Source organism: Gossypium hirsutum, chromosome A05 (assembly GCF_007990345.1).
Source record: "Gossypium hirsutum isolate 1008001.06 chromosome A05, Gossypium_hirsutum_v2.1, whole genome shotgun sequence".
NCBI classification, from domain to species: Eukaryota; Viridiplantae; Streptophyta; class Magnoliopsida; order Malvales; family Malvaceae; genus Gossypium; species Gossypium hirsutum.
Window position 1 is genome coordinate 19,999,793 of NC_053428.1, and position 22,034 is coordinate 20,021,826.

The following is a 22,034-nucleotide window of genomic DNA, read 5'->3' on the forward strand; positions in this document are numbered from 1 at the left end:
AAAGAAAAAAACTCAAATTTGAATATAAATTATGTCCGGAACTCAAAATAATTTAATCTAAACTCATCTAATTATACCATCATTTTGACTTGAAAGGAGATATTGTTATACCCGTCAAGACACGTAACAAGCTAGAAAGGCACCGAAATAATAGGCCTGCCATTAACATACTGGGAGAACCCCTACAAGTTTTTCCTGCTAGGATGACCATCTGCGCAAGTGCAGGCCAACTATTGTCCAGGTTTCAAAGTCTTTATTAGGAACGTAAAGTTGTTGGTCACCAAATACCATATGCGTTCAACTACTCCATACCATCAAGTTAGAATAAATAACAAGATCTGTTCCATTGCAGACATCCTCGTCCCATCAAAGACATCCACCCACACTTTCCATAAATACCACCTTACCCGGAATTCTCACCTGTAAATACCTTCAGGAGCGAAGAAAAAAGAATTGACTCTTTAAGATACCAACCCTACACTCTGCTAACTAACCTTCAACCTTCATACTCTCCTCATCTTCATTTTGTATAACTTCAGGCTCTCCACCCCAACTATCGACTAGGTGAATGGACCTCTACAGCAACCATCATCCTCTCCTATATATTCACTCATTGTTGTATCACTGTATCAACAACTTTAATTTAGTTGTTTAAGTAAATTCATCAATCAAATTAATATTTTATAACTTGTGATATTAACTAAATAACTCATTATATATACTAATATTTTATCACACACGTACATGTGTAGAAACCACAAATTTCGAATGCAAATGTGTGCTTAAAAATGACATACACTAAACAATAAAACATATGGTTTAAAACTAATAAATAATAACTCATAAAATATGTATGATATTAAATTGAGTAAAATTAAAATGTACAAAAATTACCAAAATAAGACTTTGGTTGAGTGATTAATTTAATATGCTACTAGTGCAATGGGCATGGATTCAAATATCGGTATATGCCTATCTTAATTAACTTTTAAAATAAAAAACTAAAATACCTCAAATAATATAATTTATTTTAAATACAAAAGGACATGAACGTAGTTTTTCTAATAGAGTTGGTGCACAATTGACTCGTGATACCAACTTAATTAATTATTTAAATAATAGTAAAGATAATAAAGTATTTATAATAAAATATAAATGTAAATATTATAATAAAAATAAAATTATGGTTAAATGATAAAATTAATATTTTATTAATTTAAATAACATTGGTTTAAATCTCACCACATGAAAATTATTATTGAATTTATAAAAATAAAAAAATAAAATATTCCTAAAGATTAAAAATTCTTTTGACATTCTTATGATTTATCTGATGGAATTAGTAAGAAATGAATTTGTGAAATTTAATCAAAACTTAAATAATAGTATACATGGGCGGACTAGAAAAGTGAATATGAACTGGATTTGAGCCCAATGAGAGCTGTTAAACGAGCCTTAAAATCCACAAAGAAATAGAGTGGACAGCATCGACTCTTTCGCTTAATTCCTAAGCAAAACAAGTTGTCCTAAGCTTACGCGGCAAAGCCGCTGACGGTTCATTTTCTTTTCGGCCATCACTGACGGTCCATTTTTACAATATAAACACTTCCCATTTCACAATATTAATTACTAGTCGGTAGACAGTTCCTCGTGAAACTAAACCAGCCCTGCTTGACTCCTGCTAATCAAAGCCAAAACTCTTGACCTGTTGTTTCCAGCTCACATTCTGGCGATGGATCTCCGTGAATCGATCACTAGCCAAACCGACGTCGCTTTGACCCTGACCAAACACGTTCTCCAAACTGAAGCCAAGGACTCGAACCTAGTGTTCTCGCCCCTGTCGATCCATGTTGTGCTCAGCTTGATCGCCGCTGGTGCTAAGGGTCCAACCCTCGACCAGCTCCTCTCTTTCCTCAAGTCCAAATCCAACGACCAGCTCAGCTCCTTCTCCTCCGAGGTGGTTTCCGTTGTCTTCGCGGATGGAAATCCAGCCGGTGGTCCCCGATTGTCATTTGCAAACGGCGTTTGGTTTGACCGGTCTCTCCCTCTCAAGCCTTCTTTCAAACAGGTTCTGGACAACGTCTACAAGGCTGCTTCTAAGCTAGTCGATTTTCAAAACAAGGTAATTTATTTCTCTTATTTTGCTTGCTTATTGAATAGTAATGGCGAGTGAACAAAAAATAAGTGCCTAAGAATTAGTTTCTGCCGATAGATTTGGATTGCTATGTGTTTCTTGCTCTTACAGTGTCTCGTATTTTAGTTCCTTACAGTTGAAAATCAAATCTGTCTCTGACATGGTGGATACTTTGTGTCCCAATCTTAGAAAGGCATAGCCAAAATTTTAAAAATAACAATTTCGAGTTATTTTTTTATATAAATAATTGCAAACATTCTTTGAAACTGATGATAATTAAATATTGACTATCTATAGAAAATGTATGAACAATTTCCAGTACAACTAGCTAGTAGTAGGCTAGTAATGCACGAGGCTTTTTTTTTTAATCATAATAATGCATTAAGATAGGTTAATGGGCTCTTTATCAATTTTCTCAAAGAAAAAAAAAACATTTATTTTGTTGGTATATTTGTTTGAAGGCGGTTCAAGTGGCGGGTGAAGTAAATATGTGGGCGGAGAAGGAGACCAATGGTCTTATTAAAGAAGTTCTTCCTCCCGGATCAGTTGATGCTTCAACCAGACTTATATTTGCTAATGCGCTCTATTTCAAAGGAGCTTGGAATGAAGCATTCGATGCCTCGAAAACAAAGGACCATGACTTCCACCTCATAAATGGTAGCTCTGTTAAGGTGCCTTTTATGACCAGCAAAAAGAAACAAACTGTTAGTGCCTACGATGGTTTCAAAGTTTTAGGGCTTCCATATAAACAAGGCAACGATAAGCGTCGTTTCTCCATGTATTTCTTTCTTCCAGATGCAAAAGATGGTCTGCCAGCTTTGGTAGAGAAAGCGAGTTCTGAGTCTGGTTTCTTAGAACGCCACCTTCCACATCAACCAGTTGAAGTGGGTGAATTCAGGATCCCGAGATTCAAGATCTCATTTGGACTTAAAGCTTCTGAGGTTCTGAAAAGATTAGGACTTGTGTTACCTTTCTCTGGTGAAGGAGGTTTGACAGAGATGGTGGATTCGCCTCAAGGTCGGGACCTATTTGTTTCAAACATATTCCATAAGTCTTTTATAGAAGTTAATGAAGAAGGGACTGAAGCTGCTGCTGCTACTTCTGCTGTCATAGCACTCAGGTCTCTGCTTATTCCACAAACTATAGACTTTGTGGCAGACCATCCATTCCTCTTCTTGATCAGGGAAAATGCGACTGGAGTTGTGCTCTTCATTGGCCACGTCATCAATCCTCTTGAAAACTGATGACTCCGTTGTGGTCATGAGGCAGGAGAATATGTGTTGTATTTTGCAGATGCTAGAGCCTGATGCTACTTGAGTGGTCTGCATGTTAAACCAGTGTAAATTGTGCTTTGTTGTTTGTTTGGTTTTCGTAGTTGTTCTTAGCTGTTCAATTCATGTTTAACTACTTCACTACTAAATGTAATTCACCCGAGAAATAAATTACGATCTCCTGGGTTTTAACGTGTTAATTACTTTGACTCTTAGCTCTCCTGCTTATGTGCTCATTAATTACAATTTTTCTGGACTATTTGTATTGTATGGATTACGTATTAGATGATGATGATCCGATTCCAGGGGTTAGAAACCCAAATTCCATATAGATAGGTAGAAGTGGAGGGTGGGTGAATTTGGATGAAAGGTTCAAGATTTCTGAAGCTTTAGAGGATTAGGAGTTTATGTTGCGGTTTCTACGGCGAAGGAGGTAATTTAACAAATCGTTGCAAAAGTTAGAATTTTTGTTCACATCTGTGGATTGCATGGGTAAAATATCATGATTGTCGTTATATTATAAGTTAGATTACATTTTGTTCCTTTTAAAAATTAGTAGTAGTCTATGTAGGTTAGATCAATCAATAAATTGATCTTTTTGTTAAAACTATTTTTACTGTTAACAAGACATGTAACTGTTTGATTATTTTAACATCTACGTCAATTGTTAACAATAAAAATGGACAAAATTTTTAACCAAATGGACTAGTTTATTTTTTAATCTAACATTTTAATCTAATATTCAAAGATAAATTTACCCATTTTTTAAATAAATAAGTATAAAAATATAATCTAAAGATCTTCAAGGTATATTTATCGAAACTTTAGAATGGGTATATTCAAATTTTAAAATAAAATTTTCATATTCCTTGAAATTGATATATAAAGAAAATCACTTTTTATGTGGTTGGTATATTTATTTGGTTTAGAAAGTAAAAGTTTCAGATTGAAAAGGAGGTTAGGGGTCTTATAAAAGCGGTGTTCTTCCAAGAGCGGTTGATCCTTCAACCAGACTTATATTTGGTAATGCACGATGAAACTTTCGCTGCGTTAAAAACAAAAGACGATGACTTCTACCGTAAAAGTGGTAGGGTGCCTTAGCAGAATGGATCAATGTTTATGACAGTTTCAATGTTCTAGAGACTCCATATGAACAAAGAGAAGTTGAGCGTTGTTGTTTCATGTATTTCTGTCTTTCGGGTGTAAAAACATGTCCTCAAGCTTTGATTCTGAATCTGGTTTCTTAGAAGGCCACTACAAATTAAGGTGGGTGGATTCAAGATCTCAGAATTGGGAACTTCATTTAGACTTTGAAGAGATTAGGGCTTTAATGGCCTTTCTGTGAAGGAGGTCTTGTAAAGATAGTGGATTCGCCTGAGGATAAGTATTATGTTTCAAGCCTATTCCATGTCTTTCATAGAAGTTAGTGAAGAAGGGACAAAAGATGATGCTGTTAGTTTTGGTGATATGAGAATGTGATTGAAGTGGTTCTGTTCATTGGGCAGGTCCTCAATCCTCTTGAAAACTGATAAATCTACTTGAGAATGTTGGTACCTATTGTTACTTGAGCGGCGTGTAAATTCTACTTTCTTGTTTCTTGTTACGAATGAAGGAAAATATGGGGAAATGAAGAAACTGGGTCGAGGAATATCCATGGTATAAGCCCAAGTGCAGAGTTGAATCAGACGACCAAGACCAAACTCATACAAAAGGAAGCAGGCCCCATATTAAAGAAGGAGTCCAACCCAATACAGCCAGTTGAAGAACAAGCCTATGATGTTGAATTCTCCTATATTAAGGGAGCATGTAGTCAATGAAATTGCCGTATTTCTTTTTTCAAATCCCTAATTCCTTCAATTTCCGGATTCTGAAATCGCAAGCTGCTATAACGTTCAATTTCTCATCTCTGTAGTTTGGTCTTACTACTAACTTAATCAGCAATTAGAGAGATTTACTAATCAATTAAAGCATATCTATATATATATAAAATAGGATGCTCAGTACCTAAAAGAAAAAAAATCAAAATAATTGAACGCATGGCTGCTGCCACATCTTTATAGAAATAAATAAAGGATTTACTTTTGATGTTAAGTATGTAAATTTACATTTTTATCAATTAATCTAATACGTTGATATGATTTTTTGCAAGAAAAATATTATTACATGTAAATCCAAAAAAAAGGTGATATTTCTATGAAATAATTTTGAAGTTTATACAGAACTAGTCATATTTAAGATTAGAAAAAGTTTATGAATACCCCATTTAATTTTTTTCATGAACACAATACCATAACATAACTATTTTAAAGGGAAAACAAACCCAAAGGTTAGAAGAATAGTGAAATTGGTTTTGGTGATGCAAATGCAATTATGGATAACGTGTGGTATTAGTGGGGCTGAGATTAATGGATTAAAATAGCTTTTGATTTGACAACTTTTAACTTTACTTAGAATTTGGATTAAAACAGAGTAGATTTGGCTTTTTAACGAAGTAAGAAAGTCTCATCTTTTTAATCTGTGATGGAAGGGACCAACAAAGATGGAAGATTTGTCTCCCTTTCCTCTTCTCTGTGTTATATTTGTATTTCAAAGTTTTCGTTAATGAAAATGAGCTGAACATGAATGAAGTGCTTTCTTTTATTTTTTAATATTTTCCATTATTGGAACAAAACAAAGGTGCTTTCTTTAATAATTTCTGTTTATTATTATTTTATTATGCGTCGGTGATTTATTCAGTAGAACGGGAAAGATGAACAGAAAAAAGAGTACTTGGAACGAACTTCAAAACTTTTATAACTACTATACTATTAGGAATCTGAAAAAGTCTACTATTAGATACTCAGCTTCAAGTGAAGAAGAACAAAAAGAAGATTACAAGGACTGCACCATAGGGTATTAACTGGAAAAAAAGAACCAAGTAAAAGTAAAGAAAAGATGGGTGAAACAGAGAACCACCACCACCACCCACCGCCACCGCAAGCGGCTGCACCGCCGGCTGCACCGCCGGCTGCACCACCCAGTCTTGCCCTTTCAAGGGGACCTACTTGGACTCCTGCTGAGCAACTCCATCAGCTTCAGTACTGCATCCACTCCAATCCTTCTTGGCGTCAGTTTCTCTTTCCTTTTTATTGGCTTTGTGATAAAAGTATTTACCGTTTAGTTTGATAAGGAAGCTGACCAAAAGTTGAAATTTTTATGCTAAAGTTGCTTGCTTTTCAGCTGTTGTAACTTTCATTTGCATGTTTGTACTTAGTGAAGTTAAAAGATCAAAGGGGATCTAAGTTTTTTCTTTTCTAGAAGTTCTTATAGTGATAGGTTTGAATACATTGTGGACATGGGTTCTTTTCGTTAGATTCTTTGAAGGACAACTATGTCTTATTATTTGTTCTGAACTTCTGATTCTCTTTTGTCTTCATTTTGTCATTTTACTTTGTACATTATCATACCCTTTTTCACCTTAACTAGGGTAATATCTTTTGATTTCATTTAACTGTTAACTTTTTTATTAGAACAGAATCCTTTGCATCTAATCTCACAGAATCCAACTTGTTTCACAGCTCAAGCTCTTTTACTAGCTTTCCAACACTACATTGTGAATCTTGGAACTACAGTCTTAATTGCAAGTAATATCGTGCCTCTGATGGGTGGTACTCATGTATGTTTAATGACCAGTTTGGATACAATATCTATTTAATGAATACGATGCTTTCTTAAATCTCAGATTCCTAATCCTCTGTCTCTATGAACAGGGTGATAAAGCCCGGGTTATTCAAGCGTTGCTGTTTATGTCTAGTATAAATACTCTGCTTCAAACACTTATTGGCTCAAGGCTTCCCACAGTGATGGGTGCATCTATTGCGTACACCTTACCATTGTTTTCAATCATCAATGATTATAATGATGAGGACTTCGCATCTCCACACGATGTATGTAAACTTTAGTAAGATATAAGCAAAAGTAATAGAGGGGAACTTATGAATTATAAAGTCTTTTGTGCTGCAAGTAAATTGGGTTATTCTTCATTCTGTAATTAGATGTACATCATTCTTGGTCTTAGTTTGTCTCTACTATTTTTGCTCTTTCTGATTTTATCTCAGTTACCTACCAAATCACAATGCTATTTTATAGGTTATAAGCTACATCATCCTCGATGCTCAAATGTAGTGTACATGCTCAATAGATTTGCTCATTGTTGTACACTTCCTATATTCCATTTCTCATTCATGGCTAATGACCATATTGCTTAATGATTATAATGGGGGGTGCTTGCTTGCAGCGGTTTGTTCATAGTATGAGAACCATTCAAGGATCAATGATAGTTTCTTCCTTTCTCAACATCATCCTTGGGTATGGCCGGGCATGGGGGGAGCTGACAAGGTAATCGTGAATGTTGTTTTGACTAGCAACTTGTACAACATATTTATTTTTGGCTTGCAGATGGTTGCCTGCTTGTATGTATGGTTTGAGATGTTTGATTATTAAGCTATCAAGTTTTGACCACTACTTTTTCTAAGCGTTTTCTCCTCATCCTCCTCTCTAGATTCTTTAGTCCCATAGTTGTGGTGCCAGTGGTTTGTCTCGTTGGTCTTGGTCTTTTTGCAAGAGGCTTCCCATTGGTAATCCTCTATGAATGCTTTTGTGCTTGATTGGGACTGATAATATGCTGATTCAAACTGTTTTTAATGTAATTAACTTATGATACAGCTAGGTAACTGTGTGGAAATTGGCCTGCCTATGCTCATTCTGCTCATGATTTGCCAACAGGTAAATAAGCTTCTCTGAGTGTAAAGTCTCCTGCTGACATGCCTTTTTATTTATTTGACAAGGACTATTGTTTGCTGCAGTACCTGAAGCGCATCCATTCAAGAGCACATCTAATACTTGAGAGGTTTGCTTTGCTTTTATGCATTGGTATTGTCTGGGCGTTTGCTGCTATCCTCACTGTCTCAGGTGCTTACAACAATGTTAAGCCTGCCACTAAACAGAGTTGCCGCACTGATCGATCTTTCCTAATGTCTTCTGCTCCTTGGTATAGCCATGATCTGCTGCTCTGCTTGTTTTATTATTTCCCTTCATGACTCATTATTTTTATGTCATTGTTTCTAGGATCAAAATTCCATACCCATTTCAGTGGGGTACGCCAATATTCAGAGCTAGCCATGTGTTTGGGATGTTAGGTGCTGCACTAGTTTCATCTGCTGAGGTTTAGTCACGATCATAAATGACTTCAATTCTATGTGGATTTTCTATTTTGTAAGGTCAATGTAAGGCTGCTTGTTTTATCTGCTAACATTAAGTCTATACTTCCAAAGCAGTCAACTGGAACATTTTTTGCGGCAGCTCGGCTTTCTGGTGCCACAGCCCCTCCAGCACATGTACTCAGCCGAAGTATTGGCTTACAGGTCCTTCCCTATACTGCTGTGAATTGTTTATTTAGAAGTTATGCATCAATGAGTTCTCCAGAATTGATAAACTGTAGTCCTGAATCACGTTATAATATTTTGTCAGTGGTGAAGATAACTTGGTCATCTTGCTTCTAAATGCCAGGGTATTGGTATGCTGCTTGAAGGGCTTTTTGGTTCTCTTGTTGGTACTACTGCATCTGTGTATGGAAGCATTGCTTTTCTAAAGAGAAGTTCCATTCTATATATAGTAGTTATTAACTGTAAAATCCATAACTGATAGCACTATGCTTTAGAAACTTGTTTCAGTGTCTCATCTGAATGATGTTGCAGGGAAAATGTGGGCCTTCTTGGACTTACACATATAGGAAGCAGAAGGGTTGTGCAGATTTCAACTGCTTTTATGATATTTTTCTCCATATTTGGTTTGTTTTTGTACTTGTTAATTATTTCATTGAAAAATTTGCCTTTATATTCATCATGTTTATATACTCGATTGTGTTGCGGTGCATTCTTTCAGGGAAGTTTGGTGCTTTTTTTGCCTCTATTCCATTGCCAATATTTGCTGCCATTTACTGCATTTTGTTGGGCATTGTTGGTGAGTGATGTAGTCGTAATAGTTTTGGTTTTTGACATCTGATTCTTGCTTTAATTGGGAATCCCCGTCCCTGTTTCCCTCGTGATGCAGCTGCTTCTGGGATCACATTCATACAATTTGCAAATAGTAACTCTATGAGAAACATCTATGTTTTGGGTGTCTCTCTATTCCTGGGGTTATCAATTCCTCAATACTTCGTAACAAGCAGAACTTTTGACGGTCATGGACCTGTTAGAACAAATGCTGTATGGGTATGTTATTTACTGCAATCATTTTGTTCTCCATGTTTCTTGTCTCAGTCTAGTTAGTTAGAAACTACTGAATGGAGTAAGGCTCTGGAGTTGGATAACTAAAATTCTAACAGAAAACAGGTCTGCATGATATCATTTACCGACATTTCTTAGGCTGCGCAGATGATTTATCATGTGAAATCTCATAGTTTTTACCTGATTATATGTTCAAAATGTTAGTTTATTTTCCTTTTAGTTTACATGATATTCTGAGATGCATTTACATTTAGAAATATATCTTTCTTGTCTCTTTGCTTCATCTGTCTGATATGCATAGCCCATTGTAATGCATGCAGTTTAATGACATATTGAATACAATCTTCTCATCACACACAACTGTCGCGATTATTGTTGGGACTTTGCTTGATAACACTCTCGAAGCAAATCATGTGGAAGATAGAGGAATCCCATGGTGGAAACCATTCCAGCACAGCAAAGGAGATGTTAGAACCGAGGAGTTCTACAGCTATCCCCTCAGAATAAATGAATATTTGCCCTCCAGGTTTCTCTAAACATAGTAGCATACATTGTTTGTATATTAGCTACAAATTTGGGCATATTTCATGTTTATATGTACGAGTCATGTTAAATGACTCATGAAACCGTCACTTTTGGGTCAATGCGCAGAATTTTAATCTTCTACCGCTTTTAGTTATTTTGTTCACTGTTTAGGCTCCAAATACTCAAGGTAGATAGAAACTGTGTTTCTGATTGATGATTTAACTTGGTGTAAAAAGAACAGGGTGCTGGTTGAAAGTGCATTTAGAGAAAGAAATTATGTTTGAGTCTTGAAAGAGCCCATGAATCATATTCCAGTATCTTTATTTCCCTCTGGTGCCTTGTTTGGGTATTCATATCATATTTGTGATTTTTGTAATTTCAACCTAGTTTGAACAAAAATAAACAAGTTATTTAATCTTTAACAGGGTTTGGTTGAATTATCATCACTAATATAATCAAAAGAAGTTAGTCTGAGTTCAGGATGTTTGTTGTTTACTGATGTCCACCTGCCCAAAAACTGAAAAAGAATAATGCTTGTTTACGAGGGTGATTGATCACTTTCTTTTGACATTTTCAAAACTTGGAGTGGTGGCAAAACAAAACGCCAATTAATCATCCGTGGTGCTTCTAGAACCACACGTCTTTATCAGGTAAGTTAGTCAAGGAAGACTTTGGATTAAATAATTCACAAGTTACGCCAAAATGGTTAAAAAAAAAACAAAGGGGTTATTCTTTTTGTTTGCTTTTTAATTATTTTTCTCACTCATGGCTAGACAAGAATCTAATCTAAACTTTGATTGATTAAATCATGGATTTCGTAAGGATATGTCAAGTGTGAACGGATCGTGCAAAGCTTACTGACAATAGACCCAAACAGTCCTTATTTGTGGGATCCACGCGTTTCTATCTCTTTACTCGTTTCTTGTTCCCCTTAGAAAATTGGGGTCTTTGGCTCTCTCTCAAACCAATCAAGCTAAGCTATATCCATTAATACTTCTCAGCCGCCCGCCATCATCTCAGATAATAACATAGGGGCCTATTCATGGTGTTACTTTTCTTTTTTTTTATGTTTTCTTTGGGGGTGGGCCTCTTCTTGACTAGTTGACTTAACAACAACAACAGAAAAGGTTCTTTTGTAGCTAGATACAATGTTTTTCGTATTTTTCTAAAATATATTCATGGCTCAATTTTTTTTAATGATGAAACTATATCACATCAAGAAGACCAGAGAGAATCGTAAAAAGATTGCATCATTAAAAACATACACATCGATATCTACATTAACAAAGATACATGATATGCGAATATGTTGTTTTACCATCAGCCATCAAGCCAGTCCAAGCTATAGCATTTCTCTGCGACTTGAACATAAAGGTTTGGATTGGTCTTCTCCAGGTATCTCCATTGCCAAGAAACTTCATCATCGCAGATAACTCGGCGCAGTGACTTCATGTTGGATAAAGCGGTTTGTGGTGGTAGGCTCACAATCTGTGAGCATTCCCTCATGTCTATCTTTTCAAGGCTTGCTAATCGAAATATCTCCCCAGGTAGACACCTCAAGTTAAAGCATTGTGAAATGTCAAGGTATTTTAACCCAATAAGCTCGCCTATTCTGGGAGGTAGCATCTTCAGCTCTGGACAAGCATACAACCTAAGTATCTGTAGTTTCTTCAGCATACCCAAATCAGCAGGCAATTCACATAGTCGGTGGCAGTTGGTTATGCTCAGGCTCTGGAGTGAATTCACCTCACAAATGCTCGATGGCAACTTAATCAAATCATGACAATGATCAATAATGAGCTCCGATAAACGAGGGAAGATCAGGGGCAGGTCTATCACTGATGGATTAAAGCTGTTATTAACCTTGCAAAGAACCATAGATAGTTTCCGCAAGTTTTTCATGTGAACAGTTGGATTGGTCAATTGAGGAACCCACGTTTTTTCAAGCCATAGGCTTCGCAAATTTGCCAGATTGGTGAAGACTGAAAAATTCTCAAATATTGCCTCATTTGTACCATAATTTATGACAATAAGTGCCCTAAGCTTGGGCATGTCGTATATGAAAGGAGGCAAGAAGTATTCATTGGAGGAAAAATTCAGGATGAGTACTTCAGCCTTTGGGAATTCCATGCGAAACCAGTCCATTTCCCTCATTTCTCCTGTTTCAAATTCAATGAGCAAAACACAGTAAGACAACAACATGATTTGCTGTAGAAATTGTGAGTAAAGCTCGGCTACTAAAACAATCTTATTTAATGAAAAGCAATTGAGAACCAGTGATTATGATACCTGTATGAACTGAAACTATCTGAGCATTGAATGGCCGGTCTGTGTTTCTTTCCCATTCTCTGGGGAGTTCAGTATCTCTTCTAGGCATAAGCAACCGCTTTCGCTCGTTCACATCCCCTTGATTGCTGAGATGAAGAGCAAGGTCTCTCAACACATCATGTTGAGTAACACAAATTTCATAATAACTACTGTACGCATCTCCAACCCTGCACAACACAATTCAGAAAAATAAAATAAAAAATCAGGTATCTCAACCAACTAAAACCAAACCCGACTGATTTGCTTCATAAACAAAGAATTTCGAGCGACATACCGTGGGTCTTTCACCAAAGTGAGTAGATTCTTATCAGAAAGCTCGACAAGAATGGCAAATGCTTCCTCCTCATCAATGTCATGTATCTCAACCCACATGTTAATGAGAACATCAAGGGGAATTTTTTTATCTTCTGGAAATGATCCCAAATCCAAGAAACATTCCTTAACCTTTTTGTTCAAGTATTCCACGCTTATTGCCATCCGCTCCAGCAACTTGTTTTCATGAGACTCGCAGATCGGTTCTCCTCGCAATAGCCTTTTCTTAGCACTGGCCCAATACATTTCAGGTTGGTCTCGCAACGAAGCTCCGATCACTTTAAGTGCCAAAGGAAGTCCTTTGCACTCATGAACAATCTATCAAATCCAGAATTTAACAACCATCAGCAAAGGGGAAACAAACAACAAAATAGAATAACATTAATTAATACTTGAAGTTAAATTAGTTACCTGCTTGACCAAAGTCTCATTGGCAGTAGGGGGAATCCATTCTTGCCCGAAAGCAGAGTGACAAAAAAGGGACAATGATTCATCTTCCCTCAACAACTCTACATTATAAACTTCGTTAACAACAGGTGTCGGGAACTTAAATCTTGAAACGACCAGAGTTTTATATGTTGGGATCCTGAAAATTAGTTGTTCAAGTGCGGAAAGGGACCAGACATCGTCCAAAACAACCAGAGTTCGCGGTCCGCTTCCCCACTCGCACTGTAGCTTCCCTTGTGGAACAAACAGGTTATTGGTATAACCCATGGCCTCGTTTCCTGTAAGAAATCCCCATATTCTTGCCCTTAACTGTTGCAGATCCGGTGATTGTGATACAGTTAAGAACAAAATTCTGTTGTTGAAGTAACCTTTGAAAAAATGTAGACAGAGTTAATTAATTTTATCATAATCGACAATTAGCAACAAAAAGAAAAGGAACTTTATTTGATTAATTACTTACATCAAGGAAAACACTTACTTCGAACTTGATTATCTCTACAAATTTCATTAGCCAACGTAGTTTTCCCTGATCCTCCAATACCACAAATTCCAACAACGTTCAAATCATCTCGTCCGATTATCATTTTCTTCACCTTACTCTTCCCTAAATCCAAGCCGACTCCATTAAAAATTCCCAAACCAGCCTCCTCTTCAACTTCCATTCTCTTAACTGCTTCTTCCACCCACCCCCCGGCACCGATCTTCATCGAATTGAGCCTCTGCTCCAATCGGCCTTCCAACCGATCGAACCTTTCCATCGTTTCGAAGCGCATGTGGTGAACGTCGGCCAACAAGTGAGCCTGCATCGGCCCGCTAACGAATCTCGAAACTTGTTTCTCTAACCTCTCCATCTTCCGGGCCAACTGGAGATTCTTGTAGACGTTCCAACGGCCGGAGGCCAGGACTTTGCGGGCCAATTCGAGCCCGCCGCGTAGAGTCTCGGAGAAACGGTCGAGTTGAGATTGACGAATGGCGGAGAGTTCCACGCCGGAGTACTTGATTTCATTGATGATGGGAAGGAGTTCTTCGATGCTAGTAATGAGATTGTCCGCACTGGATTTGCAGAGGCATGACTTGCGTGAGATGGAGAGTAACTGTTTTAGAAGCTCAGTTGCTATTTCTCCGGCGAAAAAGTCGTTAAACGCCATTCGCTGTTACTGAGTTTAATCTGCGAAAAGCATTTCGTAAAAGAGTGAGTGGAGTGACTTGGTTATATATCCTCGATGGCGGGCGCGCTCTTTTTTTTTTTTCTTTTTTTTGTGGTACATGCGGGCGCACTCTAAAACTGCAAAGGTATTTTTTTGGAGAAAAAAATCTAGAAAGGTTTTTTATCTTAAAATAAAGGAATATATTTTTGGGTAAATTTTCCCGTTAATCACCCTAAAACAGAATCGTCCGATGTTGATCACTTTAAAATTTATTTTATCAATTTAATTATGGTCATTAGAAAAATTTCAGAAAATGGTCGCTCAGCCGTTATGTCACTAACGGGAAGCTGACAGGGCATGCCATGTCAGCCAATTTTCCACCTATTATCCACGTAATTAAATGGTTAAAATTTCCCTAAATATAAAATAAAGTAAAACGACAATTGAGTTATAATAAAACTAAAAATTCAAAAAAAAAAAAAACTCTAGCTTGAACGGCAGCCATGGATCTCAGATTATTCTTTGGCACGACTTCATCGTTGGAAAGCTCGAATTTAAGCTCAAGTTCCATATCTTCATTTCGAAGCTCAAAAATGGTTGATCAGGGCCTCATGACATGGTGGCCTGTTTCTTAGCAACAAAACAGTTCCGTCCTCATTTCAGTAAAGACCCAGAAATGTTTTGTTGATGAAAATGAAAATGTGTGTTCGATTTCTTGATTTTCGGGTGGTCAAACTCTGTGTCCTGTGAAGTCGAGGAAAGGTGGTGGCAAAGGGGGTTGGGTTTTATTGGTGAGTTTGTCGAGGGAGGAAGGGTATGTTGGGGAATCAGGAGCAGATTGGGGGCAAAACGGGGATAACAATTTGGAAACGGTGGAAATGGTGGAAGAGGACAGAGGGAAGAAAGGATCAAGTGCTTTGAATACCACCAAACATCTCTGGGCTAGTGCTGTTGCCGCTACGGTTTCAAGATTTTACTTTTTCTTCTTCCTTTTTAAAAAAAAAAATCTTTTTGATTGTTGGGAAAAAAAGGGTATGAAGACAATGATGAGTGATTTCTTTGTGTCTTGGTCTTAAATTTTGTGTCGGATGGAACATTAAATAACAAAACTTTGATGGTGAATATTCACTGTTTTAAGACTTTTTTAATTTTCCATGACCGGGAAAAAAAGCCAAACCAGCCCAGTCGGCAGCCCATTGTCTGGCAACATCTCTGACAGTTGTTCTAAAGAACAAGATCGATTTCTCCTATAGCTAATGTGAATCGCATAATGAAAAACTCCCTCTCCTTCAATGCAAAAATATCCAAAGAAGCTAAAGAGACAGTGCAAGAATGTGCGTCGGAGTTCATCAGCTTCATCACCGGCGAGGCCTCCGATTAGTGTATGAGGGTGAAAGGGAAATGTTTGGGCATGTTGTTTTCCTCTAACCCAATTGTCGTTTTACATTGTTTATATCTGGGGAAAATTTAACCTTTTAATTACGTGGATAACAGGTGGAAATTTTGGCTGACTTGGCATGCCCTTCCTATTAGTGAGATAACGGCTCAATGACCATTTAAAAAAATATTTATAACAGTAAATTGACAAAAAAAAATTAGAATGATTAATAAGATAATTTATTTTTCTTTTAGAAAAATCTTCCCTTATTAATTTTTATTTTTTATTAAAAATGCTTTTATTGTTTTTTGCAGAAAAGATGAATTCATTACATTTGAGTATATAGCTGTTTTGTTTTCAAATTTTCTATATTTTTTTCATTAAACATGGTAATAATAAGAAATAAATTAACATATAGACCTTGAATTTGGTAAAAAAAATCATTTGGTACATGAAATTGGTTTATATTAATCTCAAAATTTGACAATTTTTTATAATTTAGTTCTTAAATTTTAATTCTATTAAGAATGAAATACGAGATACTCTAAAATTGTATCATGTTATCACTTAAAATTTTAAAATTTTTTATATAAAATCAAAAATTTGTAAAAAAAAATTAAAGAAATTATAAAGAAAATTTGAATCTTTTAGATATCTTAAATTTCAAGTGATTATGCGGTACAATCTCAAAATGTCACATCTTCATACCTTAACAAAATCTAAATTCAAGAGTAACATGAATAAGAAAAACCAGAGACCAAAGTGAAAAATATTGTCAAATTTAGGAACTAAAATGTTAGTTTACCCCAAACAATAATCGACGGGAAAACTAGATCAAGATTGCGTTTTGGGTTTTTTTAAAATTAAAAAATAGTTAAAATTAATTTATAATAAAATTTCCATTCGTCATGCCACGTACTTGTTTTAGATAATTTCAAGTTTTTAGATCTTATTTTAAAACGGAAACCTGTCTTTTATTGCAAGCAAATGCTAGAGTGAGATGACACTTTTTTTTTTCTTATTAACTAAGTGATGATACCCCTAAATTATCTTATAATTAAAAAATTGATATAAATGTAAAAATTATACATAAATTTTAATTTAATATTTAATTTAATATATAAATATAAAAATTATACATTAAATTTTGTTTAAATGTATATATAATTATTTTTTTTATTTTGATTTAATTGTATATATTTAAATAAATAAATATGTAATATATAAACATAAAATAAAATTACATCGATAAAATAATTATTGTTTATAAAAATGAAATGAAATAGAAAATTTTAAAAATTATCCCTTTTAAAAAATAATACCTAAGGATGACAATCTTACACATTTGGTTTTGACTCGTCAGTCCAAATTTGTATTACCAAAAAAAGAAGATTCATTTTTATAGTTGATAGTACTCAATGGGTAATGATGTTTGGGTACCTCTCCTAAGTTTTGAATTAGCGTTCAATCAAGGATGAAAATATTAATTTTATAACCGCATCTTTTATTTTTATCATACTAAAATGACTTATGAGGTCTACTAATTTCATTGTTAATGTAAATCATTATTATTATTTTAAGTTAAAAGCTCATAATTTCTGAATTTATTTCCCCTCAGTTGAAAAGTCATATTAATAGAAGAAAGTTTGTGTACTAAAGCATAAATAAATGGCTAACAATTAGTAAAAGGTGGGGACGTTAGTGTCAGTGTCGACCAATAAGAAGGGTCGTTGACGTTGACGTATGAAATCCCCGTCCTGCCCTCCCATCCATTATCATTTCTGAGCCAATTTGCTTAGATCCAAGTCAACATCCACCATACGTACACTTGATTGTTTTTAAATAATAACAATAATCATCAGCAATACAAACTAGGTGAATAGTTTAGTTGTTGGGTTTCAGTGGGCTTAATAAAATGATCTTCAAATGACAACATTCCTCAGCTGTGGAATGTAAAGACCTTAACCATGCAGGAATGCTTGCCTATTCTTCGACTATGGTGAATACTGAATAATGGGTCCATTGGTTGGTAGGTAGGTGACAATGCTGATTTTTTTGTTCTTCTTTTTTGACCAAATTTATTTCGTTGAAATATTGCATCCCTGGCTAAGGAAATTAATCCTACATGAAATGATTGGGTTGAGATTTGACTTGTTATTTGGTTACGCATGTATGCATATTATATTCATTAGGTATAATTTTATGTATTATTAGTTTCATTTGAAATAAAATGTAGGTAAGTTTATTTTTAATATTACTGAATAAAGTGACATCAATGCAATTTTAAAATTGATTTATAAAATCATTTGTTATAAATTATTACTTCATGTAACAGACTAATAGAGGGGTTTGTGTCTTTTATTTTGTTACAAAGAAATTATTAACACATTCAAAATTCACCTCTTTAAAAATTACTATTCTATTTAGATTATAATTTTTTTTCTTTCATCCGACATTATTTAGTATATCTATATATGCCTTAAAAGAGCATACCTAAGCATCTCAAAGACTCACTGACATATCCCAAATGAGCAAGTAGTTGTCTGATTTGATCGGTTTTCAAATTTATACGCGACGTGGACTATACTACAAGTTTTGTATATTATACGCCAAGTCATCGCGTTCTTTTGTGCAACTACTGCTGGCGACCAGGTCCAAGCGAGGACCAAGATCAACCACCCTCTTTTTTCTATAAATTTTGATTCGGCCATATTATATTTCTTTCTGCACTTCAAATAAAATCAAACCATAGCGACCCATATATCCACACCCAATAAAGAACTGGGCCCAATCTCATGCAAACAAATCCATCAGCAAGAGCTACGCGTGCCACCGCCTGACCTGGAAAACATTTTGGGTTTTGTGAAAGAAACAAAATAAAGAAAAAAGCTTCAAATGTTAATAAATGGAGCAAGTTTCTTCACGTTTAAACATGTATATGTCTTACAAAAGTTTAGTTATGTTGTAAAATCAATTAGTACTTTCCACTCAAAACGTTCCAACTCAAGAAAACTAGTAAACAATACTTCTACGGTGTTGTACAATTCAATAATTACCACGATCCCTAGTTAGCCACATAACCATAGCACTACAATTACCGTAAATTTCCCAGTAGTAACATTGTTGTTTCCAGTTTGTTATTGTCCTTCATATTATGGCTCAAGTTAAAAATCTTTCTTTCCATTTGGATGATGCTGGTGAACCCCCAATACTAATACATGCCCTCCTCTTGGAATCCTGCACATTTGTCCTACTCATCATACACCCATTCAGATACACTATAACGGCGACTTTCTCGGTCACCTAAACCTTCTGCCAATTTTGAATCAAGCAGCTGGAGTTGCTTTTTAATCCAAGGAGGATCGTTGGGATTCAGCCAGAGAGCTTCACCAGTATCTTTGTGCTTGAAATCTGGCTGTCGAGGGTTTTTCTTACTTTTCCTATTGTCCCACCATTCAAACGGGTTGGTAAAAAATACTTGCCACAAGTAGAGTTGGCTATCATAACTCCCCATACTAGCTTCACCTACATCTTTTAATAGAGAAAGAAACACAATAAGCATGGAGCAGATGAAGAATGAAAAACTTCAAAGCCAATAACAGTCGAGAACTGATATTCTAGACTTTGAAATGTTCTTAAGATCAAGGACTAAGCCCTAAAATTGGCCCAACATAACAGATTAGACATCTGTCCAGCTAAGTTGTAATAAAGGTCAACAAAAAGAAGCTCCAGCTATGAATGAGTTCACAAGAAGCCAGAAAATTACTACCACGAGTTAAAAAAGATAGACGGAAACATTGTACCTTGTTCTGATTCTAATTCCTTGCATTCTCGGGTGGTCGATCTTTCACCGTGGTGAGTAACAAAACTCAACTCTGTCACAGTTACCTGCAATAATATATGAAATGAATATGCATGTAAATGCATCCTTCTTATTTGCATAAACAAGAAGGGAAGTAAATCCATACATTAAACAAACATCATGTTAACTCCATTAATGCATCAATCAAATTCCATTAGAAGCTTAGGATACCAAAATTAACCAACGTAAGTTTGATTGATATCATGAATCATAAACAATTGTAGCAAAAAAAAAAAGAGCTTATTTTTCTGAAGAACCTGGTAATAGATTATGAGTTGCTTATCTAGAGTAGCGACAGAGAAAGACCCCAAAACCCCTGAAACATAAATAAAATCCCCAGGCTTAACATGTTCCATACAAATTTTCCCCATCTTCATCCACATCTTCAGTCTAATCCTGTTTTAAAATCATAATTCCAGCATTGAATTTTCAACAAGGTTAAGCTTAGAAAATAACCCAGTAAAAGAAATTTACTTGAATCTGCAATCAGAATCATAGGGGTTTTTGACATTGAGGCGAGTCTGAACCCCAAAGTTATCGCTCCTGGTATTCATAACTTTGAGAGGCTCGTCCACTGTTCCTATTAAGCTGATGCGGTTCCGCGATGAAGGCTCCACTTCCACAGTCGTCGGCCGCTGGAATTTAAGCGCAAGCCGGTAAATCGCGCTACCTCCTTCGTCATCGTCGACGAAATGGTTTGAGAACCTGCGATTTGAAGCTGCGGATGAATGGAATAAGGTACGATCTGGAAGGGGAAGTTGGGAAATACGCCGGAGGATTAACGCTCCGATACGACGGACTATCATAAATCCAACACGTGGCAGTGATCGTTGAGGCCCAAGACTCTTTACTGCCGACGGGATAATTGAAAAGTGAATATTCGGGTGGTATTCAAAGCGGAAGAGTGGCGGGGTTTTTCTTCTGTGAGAGGGGCTCTATATTCAGACGGGAGAAGATTGTAAACATGTACATACTAGTCACGTGATAGAAACTACGGAGAAGGGGTTTTCCACCTAGAGAGTCACGTGATTGGATTTTGTAGCCTCTTGTTTTGCTTCAACTAGGCCGCTTTCCCTAAGGTGCAACTATCATCCAATGGCGTTAGCTAAATCTAATATTATTACTCGTAATATTATATTTTAGAATAAGCTTAATATTTCGATCATTTCTAATATAATTCTTTTTTAATTATATTAAGATATCGTCATATAATATATAATTTCACTACAACACTTTTTTAAGTTATATAAAATTTTGAACATAATTTAAAATTTAGGATAAAAAATACCTTTATTCTATTTATATTAATCAAAGTTTTCCCTAAAAATTAAGAAAAATAACTCAATTATTTTAGAGTTGGAGTAAACTCAAAAAATTGTCACTTTTGTTTGTCTCATGTTACATTTTAATCACTTATGTTTAAAAATGTTACGTTTTGGTCACTTACATTATCGTTTTGTTGCGAATTAATCACTCTACCGTTAAGCTCTATTACATTCCTAATGACAATCCTACATGACAATCTAAATTAGTTTTAAATATCAACTTGAATGTCATGCGTGGCAGTCTAAATTAAATTTATTTAATTAAAAATATATTTTCATCGCAGCAATTGGACATCTAAGTTGGCATTTAAAACCCATTTTGACTGTCATTAAGGAGGTAATGGAGCTTAATAGTAAAATGACCACTTCATAACAAAACAATAACGCATGTGACTAAAACGTAATATTTCAAACATACATAACTAAAATGTAATATAAGATAAAAAAATAACTATTTTTATAATTTATCCTTAGAGTTGTTGAAAACCTCAAAAGCGGTTGGGAGGTTTATATTATGAAGTTTAGTTTTATTTTTCTTTTCATATTAAAAGCATATAAATATATTATCATAATTGTTTTAATGGTTGGTATAATAAATATGAATTTATTAAAATATTATAAATTTATGAAAATTTAAGACTAAAAAATGTTAAACTTGTAAAAACAAAAATGCTTTAGTAAACTTTACTTATAGATAATTTTATATTTTGTCAACTAAGTAGTAGAATATTATATTTTAGCTAAATGAATCAAACAGGTAATGTTATATTTCACCTGTAATCTTACATTTTCATACTCCTACGAAATACAATTTAAGATTCAACAAACCGAACGCACCCTAAGAACGAGTTTAGCATTGTTTTAAAAAAAAAAGAGTGAAAAATTACATTTGAAAAGTTTAGTTGGAAATTTATGCCTTTAGTATTGCTTTTAAAAAGTAATTTTAAAAAATAAAATATTCATTTTAATCATGATGTTGTAAAGTAAAAATATACATTAAAATAATATTCATATTCTTTGATATTATGATATTTTAGT

At 35.1% G+C, this 22,034-nt stretch overlaps 4 protein-coding genes across 4 annotated transcripts; 2 read left to right on the plus strand and 2 right to left on the minus strand.

Annotated features, from left to right (window-relative positions):
* Nucleotides 1-1,443: 1,443 nt before the first annotated feature.
* Nucleotides 1,444-3,605, plus strand: LOC107887018 (serpin-ZX). The gene is made up of 2 exons (XM_016811152.2): nucleotides 1,444-2,122; nucleotides 2,596-3,605. The coding sequence occupies exons 1-2, from the start codon at nucleotides 1,733-1,735 to the stop codon at nucleotides 3,376-3,378; spliced, it is 1,173 nt and encodes a 390-aa protein (XP_016666641.1). The 5' UTR covers nucleotides 1,444-1,732; the 3' UTR covers nucleotides 3,379-3,605.
* Nucleotides 3,606-5,742: 2,137 nt separating this feature from the next.
* On the plus strand, nucleotides 5,743-10,496 carry LOC107887017 (nucleobase-ascorbate transporter 3). The gene is made up of 14 exons (XM_016811151.2): nucleotides 5,743-6,511; nucleotides 6,963-7,060; nucleotides 7,155-7,331; nucleotides 7,682-7,782; nucleotides 7,946-8,021; nucleotides 8,110-8,169; nucleotides 8,250-8,434; nucleotides 8,512-8,608; nucleotides 8,721-8,807; nucleotides 8,953-9,011; nucleotides 9,141-9,232; nucleotides 9,328-9,405; nucleotides 9,496-9,656; nucleotides 9,992-10,496. The coding sequence occupies exons 1-14, from the start codon at nucleotides 6,340-6,342 to the stop codon at nucleotides 10,205-10,207; spliced, it is 1,659 nt and encodes a 552-aa protein (XP_016666640.1). The 5' UTR covers nucleotides 5,743-6,339; the 3' UTR covers nucleotides 10,208-10,496.
* Nucleotides 10,497-11,427: 931 nt separating this feature from the next.
* Nucleotides 11,428-15,502, minus strand: LOC107887016 (probable disease resistance protein At4g33300). Its single transcript, XM_016811150.2, has 5 exons — nucleotides 13,762-15,502; nucleotides 13,248-13,651; nucleotides 12,799-13,154; nucleotides 12,486-12,691; nucleotides 11,428-12,355 (listed from the first exon to the last, which is right to left on the minus strand). The coding sequence occupies exons 1-5, from the start codon at nucleotides 14,429-14,431 to the stop codon at nucleotides 11,517-11,519; spliced, it is 2,475 nt and encodes an 824-aa protein (XP_016666639.1). The 5' UTR covers nucleotides 14,432-15,502; the 3' UTR covers nucleotides 11,428-11,516.
* A 3,209-nt stretch (nucleotides 15,503-18,711) lies between these two features.
* LOC107887792 (protein OSB1, mitochondrial) lies at nucleotides 18,712-20,677 on the minus strand. The gene is made up of 4 exons (XM_016812021.2): nucleotides 20,146-20,677; nucleotides 19,929-20,067; nucleotides 19,613-19,697; nucleotides 18,712-19,340 (listed from the first exon to the last, which is right to left on the minus strand). The coding sequence occupies exons 1-4, from the start codon at nucleotides 20,475-20,477 to the stop codon at nucleotides 19,060-19,062; spliced, it is 837 nt and encodes a 278-aa protein (XP_016667510.2). The 5' UTR covers nucleotides 20,478-20,677; the 3' UTR covers nucleotides 18,712-19,059.
* Between the last annotated feature and the right edge of the window lie 1,357 nt (nucleotides 20,678-22,034).

Coding starts and splice junctions, on each gene's coding strand:
- LOC107887018 (XM_016811152.2), top strand. CDS start 1,733: ATGGATCTCCGTGAATCGATCACTAGCCAAACCGACGTCGCTTTGACC. Junction 2,123..2,595: donor TAGTCGATTTTCAAAACAAG/GTAATTTATTTC, acceptor ATTTGTTTGAAG/GCGGTTCAAGTGGCGGGTGA.
- LOC107887017 (XM_016811151.2), top strand. CDS start 6,340: ATGGGTGAAACAGAGAACCACCACCACCACCCACCGCCACCGCAAGCG. Junction 8,609..8,720: donor CACTAGTTTCATCTGCTGAG/GTTTAGTCACGA, acceptor CTTCCAAAGCAG/TCAACTGGAACATTTTTTGC. Junction 9,233..9,327: donor GATATTTTTCTCCATATTTG/GTTTGTTTTTGT, acceptor GCATTCTTTCAG/GGAAGTTTGGTGCTTTTTTT.
- LOC107887016 (XM_016811150.2), bottom strand. CDS start 14,431: ATGGCGTTTAACGACTTTTTCGCCGGAGAAATAGCAACTGAGCTTCTA. Junction 13,652..13,761: donor TAGAGATAATCAAGTTCGAA/GTAAGTGTTTTC, acceptor ATTTTTTCAAAG/GTTACTTCAACAACAGAATT. Junction 12,692..12,798: donor ACTTTGGTGAAAGACCCACG/GTATGTCGCTCG, acceptor TGTGTTGTGCAG/GGTTGGAGATGCGTACAGTA.
- LOC107887792 (XM_016812021.2), bottom strand. CDS start 20,477: ATGATAGTCCGTCGTATCGGAGCGTTAATCCTCCGGCGTATTTCCCAA. Junction 20,068..20,145: donor GATTCTGATTGCAGATTCAA/GTAAATTTCTTT, acceptor ATTTTAAAACAG/GATTAGACTGAAGATGTGGA. Junction 19,341..19,612: donor GGAATTAGAATCAGAACAAG/GTACAATGTTTC, acceptor CTCTATTAAAAG/ATGTAGGTGAAGCTAGTATG.